A 9,343-nucleotide genomic window follows, 5' to 3' on the forward strand; every position below is an offset into this window, starting at 1 on the left:
TATGCGAGCCTGTTTGGCTCAGGCTTTCAAGCTCGCGGCTGCGGCTTGCGCAAGCTGATTCGGAGATTCGCCCGACGACGCGTCGCCGGCGCGCGCGACGGCGCGACGAGGTCGGCGGCCGCCCACTTGGCCTCTTCCTCATCCACCACTCGCCCCCCGAAGGAGCTCGCTTGCTGGCAGGCACTCCCACGCCCACACTCGGCACCCACCACACTCGTTTCCAGCCTCCCACCGTCGTCACTCGCTTGCTCTCCTCCCCCGCCCTTCCGCCTCGCCATGGTCGCCTCGTCCTTCGCCCTCCTCGGCACCCTCGCGCTCGTCGGCTCGGCCGCAGCCACCTACACGCCCGGCTCGACCACGATCAAGCTCCAGGCGCGCGACCTCGGGCTCAAGAACGGCGACGGCTCCGTCAACATTCCTGGCCTCCTCGCCGAGACGGAGCGCCTGTCCAGGTGCGTCAGCTCGACGGCGTCCCCTCTCAAGAGCGCGAACTGACTCGGCGTCCTGTCCCTCTGCAGGAAATTCGAGCGCGTGAGGCGACGCCCTCGCAGGTCGACTCGTCGAACGAGCTGACCCTCTCTCTCGCCGTGTCGCAGAACCGCATGAACCAGGTCTACTACGCGCAGACGATGAAGGACCCGGTCGCACGCCAGAAGCGTGGGACGATGCCTCTCAGCCTGCCCGACCCGGAAAACGCCGGTGCGCCCCTCCCTCCCCCTCGCCTCCTCGCCTTCTCGAGAACCTCGCTGACCCTGCGACCGCGCACACAGTCTGGACGGGCCGAGTCTCGGTCGGCTCGCCTGCGCAGACGTTCTCTATCTTCTTCGACTCGGGCTCGTCCGACTTTACGCTGGCCTCGACCGCGTGCACGACCTCGTGCGGGACCAAGAAGCGCTACGACACGGCCGCGAGCTCGTCGGCGGTCAAGACGACCAAGCAGGTCCGCACCAGCTTTGTCGACGGCACGTCGTCGATCGGCGTCGTCTACACCGACACGGTCACCGCCGGCGGCAGCACGGCGACGGGCCAGGACATTGTCGCGGCAACTTCGCTCTCGTCGACGGTCTCGGGACTCGCTTCAGACGGGTGCGTCTCCCTTCTCTCCCTCTCTGTCTCGATCCTTGCGCCCTGACTGACTCTCCTCATGTCCTGCAGCCTGTGCGTCGCTCTTCCTGTCCGCCTCGAACACGTCCTCGCACGGCCACTGACCCTTCGTCTTGCTCGCGCAGGATGGGCCTCTCTTACCCGTCGCTCTCGTCGGCCGGCTCGTCGTCGCTCATGTTCACCCTGGCGGCCCAAGGGCAGTACGTCACGAACCCGTACTTCTCGATCCGCCTCAGCTACACCGGCCGGAGCGAGATCACCTTTGGCGGCTCGAACAGGGCGCGCATCGCCGGCACGCCCCGGTGGTACAACGTCACGCCGGCCCCGAACGGCATCCGCACCTACTGGCAGATGGGCCTGTCGGCCCCCATGATCAGCGGCAAGCTCGCCGCTCCCGTCGCCACCCACATCCTCGACTCGGGCACGACGCTCATCATCGCGCCGCCGTCGGCCGCCGCCGCCTTCTGGTCCAACGTGCCCGGCGCCGAGTCGTACAGCGACGAGTTCTGGACCTACCCGTGCGCCTCGCCGCCCGACCTCGCCTTTGGCTTTGAGCGCGCGTACGCGACCAAGTGGGCCGTCGCCGAATCTTGTGCGTCCTCTGCCCTTCTCCCTCTCTTTCCCCTCGACGACTTGCCCTGACACCTCTTCTCGTCGCAGCGTTCAACCTTGGGTACCTGCAGGAGGCGCCCGACCGCTGCGTCGGCGCCGTCATTGGCTCGGACCTCGGCCTCGGCTCGTCCTGGCTCCTCGGCGACGCCTTTAGTGCGTCCTCGCTCGCCCCCTCTCTCCCCTCCATCGACCCTGTCGAGCGATCCACTGACACGTCGCCGATCCGCCAACTTCCCCCTCCCTCGAACCTCCTACCGCGCCGACCTCGGGCAGTGACTGTGAGGTTCTCCCCTCTCTCGCGCAGCTTGTCAACAGCTCACTGACCTCGCTCCCGCCCTGCGCAGAACGTGTACGTCATGCACGACGTCGTCGCCAACCGCATCGGCCTTTCGCTCGCTCGTTGAGCATCTCGCCCCTCGCCGTCACCCTCCTCACGACCTTCTCAAGTCACTCGTCCTCGACTGTCGGCGCGCCAAGTCGCTAGATCTGTAGACGGATAGAGCTATTTTGAGCACGATCCTTCTTCTGTCCTCGTCGTGTCTGCGTCCGCGACCGCGAGCTGCGAGAGAAGGAGAGCAATCGGATCTCCGGCTCTGCTCGTTCCACCGTGTCTCTCTCCTTCGCCTCGCGCGATGCCTGAAGGGGTGCAGGCTATGTCCAGTGTTCGCAGCGAGAGCAGAGAGCGGCGCCCACGACGACGAAGGAGCGGTTACTTTCGAGAAGCGAGCCCGCTCAGTTCGGGACGAGGACCGCGGGTCCGTGCACGAGTTGAGCGAACGGAGCTGCGCGTTCGCGCTCGATCCGTCGTTCTTGGCGACGATTGTACGTTCTCGGAGCCGCAGGAGGCAAATTTCATCTACAGGGAGCTCGCCGGAGCCGCGTTCTCGACTCGCGATCGGACCGGCTCGAGGTCGAGGCGAGGGGAAGGGGCGCTGTTGTTCGCGCTCTCCTCCGTCTCTCACACGCTCGCCACTGCTCTCGCGCTCGTACCGGTCGCCTCGCACAGCACCAGGGCCGTCTCGCCAGCCATGTACTCGCCTCCCGTCGCCGTGGTCCTCCTCGCCCTCGCCGCCTCGTCGCTCGAGTCGGTGAGCGCTCTCACCGCCGCATACCTCGCCGACGGCAACTACTACCAGTCGGGCTCGATCTCGAACACGTTCAGGTGGCAAGCTTCGGGTCCGCTCGCGGCAAACCGGTGCCCGCGGGCCATTGTCGGCCTGCGTTGGCCAGGGTCGTGTTACACCTCGTGCGTCCTCCTCTCGTCCTCTCGAGCCAGAGTTCCTGTGCACTGACATACTCTTCTGTGGCCCGCGCAGCTCTCTCGGGGCGACGGGCAACCTGCAGACCACGACGCAGCAGCAGTACCTCGCCGCCGTCGCCGCGAGTTCGTCGTCCGCCGCCGCCGCGCGAAAGTACGTCGCGCTCGCCGCATCACCGTCGCAGGACCCGACCGACTCGAGAAGCGAGGCCGAGCTGCGAGCGCTGCAAGACGACGAGGACCTGGACGCCTACTTCGAGGTCCGTCCGCCCTGCCCTCGCCTCGACGTGCCTGCTCTCGCAAACCTGACCTCGCTTCACTCCTGCAGGCGTTCCCCGAACAAGAACCGTACCGCTTCCCCAACTACGCCTCGTTCCAGGTCGGCTCGCCGAGCTTCAAGGCCAAGCGCCAGGTCAACGGCTGTGGGCCTCCTCCTCCTTCGACGACCGTCGCACCGCCTTCTTCTACGACGACGAGCGCTCCCTCGACGACTACTACCGCCGCAGTCACTCCTCGACAGCGCAACGAGTGCGTCCCGAGCTTTCTCTCGTCGTCAACCCGAGCCGCACTGACTCGTCGTCCCGCAGACTCTTCACGTGGCCTGGCGCCGTCGCTGGGCAGACGTGGCGCTACACGTGGAAGTCGTGGCAGGCGACGACCTCGACCAACTTCAACTTTCATCACGCATGGCAAATCTTGCGGCGCGACGGCTGCGGCGGCGCCGTGATCACGCTCGACTACCTCAGTGAGCTCCCCTCCCCCTTCTCAGTTCTTTGCGCCTCTTCGTCCTCGTCCTCGAACTGACACAGAGCTTCGCGCGACCCGCAGACGGCCAGGTCGTCATCACGGACACGGTCCGGGACTGCAAGCCGTGCGCGACGTTCAGCCAGGGCATCGAGTGCGTCTTTCGTCCCTCCCACTTTCTCTCGCCCTCAAGAGGTCTAGCCTGACTCGAGGTACGTTACCGCAGCGCCTGGTTCAACAAGGAGATCACGCACGAGTACGTCGCCTCGTTTCCCTCTCGCTCAGGCCCTCCCTTGCACATCTTCCCTCTCTCTCGCGCCCTCGTCCTGACTCGTCCACACACTCCTCGCTCCCCGTCCTCGCAGGATGACGATCACGTACGGCCTGAGCGGCTCGATCATGTACACCGCCTACGTCAAGGGGAGCGCGAAGCCGGCCATCGCCTACCGTGCGCAGGGCGACATGGGCTCGTCGGCTTCGCTCAAGATCGGCAACTACCGCCGGTCGACGTCGGGACAGCAGGCGTCGACGGCGTACATCGGCGCGTTCACCCAGACGAGGCTGGCCTGAGGCTCGCCTTTCTCTCTCACTCTCTGTCTCGTGTCTCTCTCTGTAGCACTCTCGGTGGCTTGGTCTTTCGCCGCACATCTATCCTGTCCGTCTCTCGTTGCATTAATCGTCTGTACGGGTTCCCTCTGGGTCTGGGCGCGCCGAGAGGCTGATCGAGAGCGGCGAGAGAAAGTACGAGAGAGAAAGGGGGACGAGTGTGGGCGAGGCAGCTCGCCGCTCGTCGGCGAGGTTGCGCACGTCGTCGCGCATGGCGCGACAGGCGACGAGAGGGCGCCTCGACGCTCGCGTCGTGCTCGGGACGGGCGAGCGAGCGCTTGGCGGCTGCTGCTCGTCGAGCCCGATAGCGTGCGCGCCGCCCGTCGTGTGCTCGAGAGGACGCCTCGGCACCGCTCAAGTCGAGCGCGATGTGGAAGCCGACGGCGACCGGGCTCGGCGTGCGCTGCAGGTCGTGCGAGGGCCTTGCGCGAGGGTGGGCGCGAGGCTCACGCCGGCTGAGGCGGGGCGGTGTCGACTGGCGGCGGCGAGTAGGTGTTCCAGCGGGCGGCGGCGACGGCGAGGAAGCCTGCGGGAGGGACGAGAGGGTCAGCGTCACTCGCGCTGTTGATGTGAGGCCAGGAGAGGAGGGGAGGGTGGGGCGCACCGAGACCCATCAAGCTCGCCGCACCCTTGCCGACGGGGGTCTTTGCGGTTGCGCGCGAGACGGTGAGGGCGTACAGTCCGACGGCGGAGAAGGTGAGGGTGCCCGTGATGCGGCACGACTGGCAGTCGGTGTAGACCTGGTCGGGGAGGGAGAGTCGCGGGGGCGAGGACGAGGTGGGCGCGTCTTGGGGCGCGTCTGGGCGGGTGCGCAGGGTCGAGGGGATGAAGCTGGACATGGTCCTGGTACTGCTGAGCCTGTCGAGCGTTGTCGGGGGACGAGGAGCGGGCAACCTCGACCGCGCTCCTCTCGCTGCGGCTCATCTCGGTGCTCGTCCCCGACTCGGCTCAGTCCACGCTCGACAGCGCACCGACAGCCTCGCCAGCACTGCACTCGCCAGCTGTCCCGCCACTCGTCCGACGCCAGCTCGCCCTCGCTCCTCTTCGCCTCTCCTCCCTCTCCACCTCGCCAACCTCGCGACGATGAGCGGCAAAGGGCTCTCCAAGGAGGACACAAAGACCGAGCACCCGTTCCAGGCCATCGTCCTGTGCGACAGCTGGGGCGAGGAACAGCGGTGGGGCCCGCTCGTCCGCCGCGCTCGCACAGAGGACGAGGAGTTCGACGAGGTCGACGTTGGAGGTGAACAGCGACCGTTCGTGCGTCCACCCTGTCCTGCTCGCACACGCGTCGCGAGGAGCCCTTGTCCCTGACCGTCCCTTGCCCGTCCTCGCAGTGCCTCCTTCCGCTCCTCAACATCCCCCTCCTCGCGTGGACCCTCGAGTCGCTGTCGGCGTCCGGCGTCGAGCAGGCCTTCCTCTTTGTCCACGACGGCGTCGAAGAGGTCCGCAAGTGGCTCGCGTGCGTCCAACGTCCCTTGCGCGCCCTCTCTCGAGCAACCGGACCTGACCCAGCTCCTCCCTCCTGCAGGTCGTCGAGCTTCCAGCTCCCGAGCTCCGACATCTCGATCGTCGTTCGCCCGACCAAGGCCCTCACGCCCGGTGACGTTCTTCGCGAGGTCGACGGCCTCCAGATCCTCGCGCCGGCCGACTACCTCGTTGTCCAAGCTGGCTACGTCGGCAACGTGGACCTCAAGGCCAAGGTCGACGAGTTCGCCGAGCGCAGGAAGGCCGACCCGAGCCTGTCGATGAGCTGCATCGTTCGCCCTATCGTCAACAAGTGCGTCCCCAACCTCGTCTTCTCGAGCTCGCCCTCGAGTTGCGCCCTGACCTCGCCTCTCCCTTGCGCAGGACCCACTCGACGTTCGCCGTCCACTCGCTCACGACCGACGCCCAGCTCCTCCACTACGAGCAGTCGTCGCTGTTCCCCAAGATGAAGACGTTCACGGTGCCGCGCGAGGCGCTCGCCGGCGGCAAGGACGTCCACACCCGGTCCGACCTCGAGGCCGTTGGTGCCGTCATCTGCAGCTCCGAGGTCGCGCCTTTGTTCACCGAGAACTTCGACTACCAGTTCTTCTACCCGGACTTTGTCAACGGCCTCCTCACGTCCGACCTCCTCGGCAAGACCATCTGCTGCACGATCCTCGAGCCGTCGTCGTCGCCGCTCTCGTCCGCCGCGACCGCCTCGTCCGGCGCCACCTCGCCGGCGTGGGCCGCCTACGTCACCAACACCAAGTCGTACGACGCCGTCAGCAAGGCGCTCCTCGCCCGCAAGGCGTACCCGCTCGCGCCCGACGAGAACATGCCCGACCGCTCCGGTCGGTACGAGCAGCGGCGCGCGAGGGTCTACTACGGCAAGGACGTCGACCTGTCTCGGTGCGTCTCCCTCTCTCTCCCTCTCCCTCGCGATGTCGAAGCCGCCGCAGCGCTCGCCGTCACGATCGCCCTCTGACGACCAGTTTTCCCCCTCCTCAGCACGTGCAAGATCTCGTCGACCTCGCTCATCGGCCTGTCGTGCGCCATCGGGCCCAACACGTTCATCACGCACTCGGTGCTCGGCGCCGGCGTGCGCACGGGGTCGTCGTGCCACGTCTCGGGCTCGTACGTTTTCGCCGGCGCCCACCTCGGCGACGGCTGCGTCGTGCGCGACAGCGTCATCGGCGAGGGCGCCGTAGTCGCGCCCGGGAGCGTCGTCGAGGGTGGGTCGCTCGTCGCGGCGGGCGTCCGGCTCGGCAAGGGCGCGAGGCTCGAGGGCTGCAGGGTGTCGCGCGAGGAGTTCGAGGGCGAGGTGCATGTCGGGCAGGCGACGTGTGCGTCCTCTCTCTCTTCCTTTCTCTATCCGGGCCGCACTGACGACGTCGAGACGATCCTGCAGTGGGCGAGGACGCGACGGGCTTCTTCTGGCCGGCCGAGGGGCAGGAGGACGAGGACGATGACAGCGACGACGAGGACGCCGTCGACCAGCGCAACCTGAGCGTGACTCGCCTCGGTGCGTCTCTCTCATTCTCTATCTCTCTCGCCGTCCTCATCTCGTGCCGCTCTGACACTCGAACGATCGTGCAGGCAACGCCTTGAGCAACCTTCGGCTCCACGGCTCGTCCTCGTCGCTCTCGAGCCTGTCGCACAACGGCTCGACCGACTCGCTCGGCACCGGCGGCTCGATGTCGGACGACGACGGCTTTGGCGGCTCGGACGACGACGCGCCGCAGATTGCCGGCCTCGAGTCGCTCCAGGCGACGTCGTCGGCGTCCAAGCAGAGCGAGTTCGTCACCGAGTGCGTCCACTCGCTCGACCGGTCGTTCGCCGAGAACCACACGGTCGACAACGCGGCGATCGAGCTCAAGACGCTGCGCATGGCGAGCAACGTGCCGCTCGGCGAGGTGCGGGCCGTCGTCATCCCGTACGTCCTGCGGCGGTGCGACGGCGCGGCGGGCGCGTCGGCGCTGCTCGCGCGGTGGGGCGGCCTCCTCGCCAACCTGACGGGCGAGCAGGAGGAGGCCATGGTCGACTCGCTCCTCGTCGCGCAAGAGTTTGTCGCGACCGAGGGCGCGGGCGACGCGCGCCTGTGGCTGCGCGTCCTCAAGGGCTTTTACGAGACGGACGTCGTCAGCGACGAGGCCGTCTTTGTGTGGTACAAGGACCCGAGGGCGAGGAGCACGGCGGGCGACGATGGCAAGAAGCTGTGGTCGGCGAGTCGGCCGTTCCTCGAGGCGATCCAGGACGACGACGACAGCGACGAGGACGACGAGGACGGCGACGACGACGAGGAGGACGACTAGACGCTCCCTTGCAACGGCGGGTCGTGCGAGACCCTGAGCGACGATGGAGAGCTTCCGAGAGCGAGCGAGAGGTCCGTCCGCCGCACCCTCTGCTCGAGTCTCGCTTGGGCTTCGACAAATCGTGTCAGGTAGTACCGAGTAGAATGCACCACGTCTCGACAGCCTGCGAGCCGAGGGCGACGAGGGGAGAGTGGTGAGGTTCTGGCCCCTCCGTCTCAGAGAGGCGGGCGGCTCTCCTCGCTCGCTCGCTCCTCACCTCGCACTGCTCGCACGACCCAGCCCTCCCTCCCCACCCTCTCCAACCCCCAAGCGCAATGTCTGCTCCCCTTCGCGGCTCTGGCCGCCCCCGACGCGGCCGCGGCGGCATCAGCGCCGTCGTGCCAGCTCCCTCTGCGCGTGACCAAGACCAGGGCACGTCCTCGCCTCTCCTGAGCTTGTTCGACCGCCCCGAGCCAGTCGACTGACCTCTGTCGACCGCCCACAGACGAGACGGAGGAGGTTCGCGGCCTGCGCGCCAAGTTCGGGAGCAAGCTGGCGACGGCAAAGGAGCTCTTCCCCGACTGGACCGACGAGGACATCCTGTACGCGATCCAGGAGGCCAACGGCGACCTCGAGGTGACCATCGTGCGGATGTCGGAGGGTGAGCACCTCTTTCCCTCCCCTCGCCGCCTCCTGTCGCGAGCTGTGCCCGCTGACCCCGGTCTCCCCTCTCCTCCTCCTCCTCCTCCTCGTCCCCCATCTCCCCCTCGCCTGTCGTGCGCCCCGCCATCCTCGCTCGCCTGCTCTCGTGCATCCCGCAGGTCTCGCTCAGCAGTGGGGCGCCGTCAAGACCAAGAAGGACAAGAAGGTCGAGAAGGCGGTCGCTGCTCCCCCGACCCCCGCCGCAGCTCCCCTCGCTCAGCGTGGTAGCTTCGTCGGGGCCGGCAGGGGCGGTCGCGGTGGCTTCGGTGCGTCTCCCTCCCCCTCCCTCTCTCCCACGCACCCCGTCACGGGCCCGCTCACGCGCTCTCTTCTCTCCCACACCTCGAGTGCGACGCCGTCATCTATCGGCACTGCGAGGCGTTGACCCGAGCGGTTCCTAACGCCCCTCAGGCGGTACTTTGGCACGCTCTGGGCCGGCAACGAGGCCGTCGCCGCACGGTGCGCCGACGTTTCTCTCTAGTCCTTTCACTTGCCTCACCCATACCTCTATCTCTACCTCGACATCGTCGATGGCGACGAGTACGACCGTGTACTGACCCAC

At 67.3% G+C, this 9,343-nt stretch overlaps 5 protein-coding genes across 5 annotated transcripts; 4 read left to right on the forward strand and 1 right to left on the reverse strand.

The window, feature by feature from the left end:
* The first annotated feature begins 266 nt into the window (after window positions 1-266).
* RHOBADRAFT_52535 (uncharacterized protein) lies at window positions 267-2,249 on the forward strand. Its single transcript, XM_018416386.1, has 8 exons — window positions 267-452; window positions 519-531; window positions 597-699; window positions 771-1,086; window positions 1,227-1,696; window positions 1,765-1,869; window positions 1,990-1,994; window positions 2,061-2,249. The coding sequence occupies exons 1-8, from the start codon at window positions 277-279 to the stop codon at window positions 2,118-2,120; spliced, it is 1,248 nt and encodes a 415-aa protein (XP_018272591.1). The 5' UTR covers window positions 267-276; the 3' UTR covers window positions 2,121-2,249.
* Window positions 2,250-2,744: 495 nt separating this feature from the next.
* Window positions 2,745-4,495, forward strand: RHOBADRAFT_52536 (uncharacterized protein; the record flags this gene model as incomplete). Its single annotated transcript, XM_018416387.1, has 7 exons — window positions 2,745-2,962; window positions 3,033-3,234; window positions 3,303-3,502; window positions 3,562-3,719; window positions 3,803-3,872; window positions 3,945-3,974; window positions 4,084-4,495. The coding sequence occupies 7 exons, from the start codon at window positions 2,745-2,747 to the stop codon at window positions 4,286-4,288; spliced, it is 1,083 nt and encodes a 360-aa protein (XP_018272592.1). The 3' UTR covers window positions 4,289-4,495.
* A 275-nt stretch (window positions 4,496-4,770) lies between these two features.
* Window positions 4,771-5,163, reverse strand: RHOBADRAFT_42887 (uncharacterized protein; the record flags this gene model as incomplete). The annotated part of the gene is made up of 2 exons (XM_018414131.1): window positions 4,771-4,850; window positions 4,929-5,163. 2 exons carry the CDS (start codon window positions 5,161-5,163, stop codon window positions 4,771-4,773), a joined length of 315 nt encoding a protein of 104 aa, XP_018272593.1.
* A 244-nt stretch (window positions 5,164-5,407) lies between these two features.
* Window positions 5,408-8,136, forward strand: RHOBADRAFT_52537 (uncharacterized protein; the record flags this gene model as incomplete). The annotated part of the gene is made up of 7 exons (XM_018416388.1): window positions 5,408-5,581; window positions 5,659-5,783; window positions 5,853-6,101; window positions 6,173-6,697; window positions 6,797-7,131; window positions 7,197-7,310; window positions 7,385-8,136. The coding sequence occupies 7 exons, from the start codon at window positions 5,408-5,410 to the stop codon at window positions 8,098-8,100; spliced, it is 2,238 nt and encodes a 745-aa protein (XP_018272594.1). The 3' UTR covers window positions 8,101-8,136.
* Window positions 8,137-8,414: 278 nt separating this feature from the next.
* RHOBADRAFT_52538 (uncharacterized protein) lies at window positions 8,415-9,262 on the forward strand (the record flags this gene model as incomplete). The annotated part of the gene is made up of 4 exons (XM_018416389.1): window positions 8,415-8,496; window positions 8,585-8,740; window positions 8,901-9,051; window positions 9,193-9,262. The coding sequence occupies 4 exons, from the start codon at window positions 8,415-8,417 to the stop codon at window positions 9,260-9,262; spliced, it is 459 nt and encodes a 152-aa protein (XP_018272595.1).
* Between the last annotated feature and the right edge of the window lie 81 nt (window positions 9,263-9,343).

Source organism: Rhodotorula graminis, assembly GCF_001329695.1.
Source record: "Rhodotorula graminis WP1 unplaced genomic scaffold RHOBAscaffold_4, whole genome shotgun sequence".
Lineage (NCBI taxonomy): Eukaryota > Fungi > Basidiomycota > Microbotryomycetes > Sporidiobolales > Sporidiobolaceae > Rhodotorula > Rhodotorula graminis.

Excerpts from the sequence above, each read along its gene's own strand:
- RHOBADRAFT_52535 (XM_018416386.1), top strand. The coding sequence starts at position 277 with ATGGTCGCCTCGTCCTTCGCCCTCCTCGGCACCCTCGCGCTCGTCGGC. Across the intron at positions 700-770 it reads GCCCGACCCGGAAAACGCCG|TCTGGACGGGCCGAGTCTCG; the intron begins GTGCGCCCCTCC and ends CCGCGCACACAG. Across the intron at positions 1,087-1,226 it reads TCGGGACTCGCTTCAGACGG|CAGGATGGGCCTCTCTTACC; the intron begins GTGCGTCTCCCT and ends GTCTTGCTCGCG.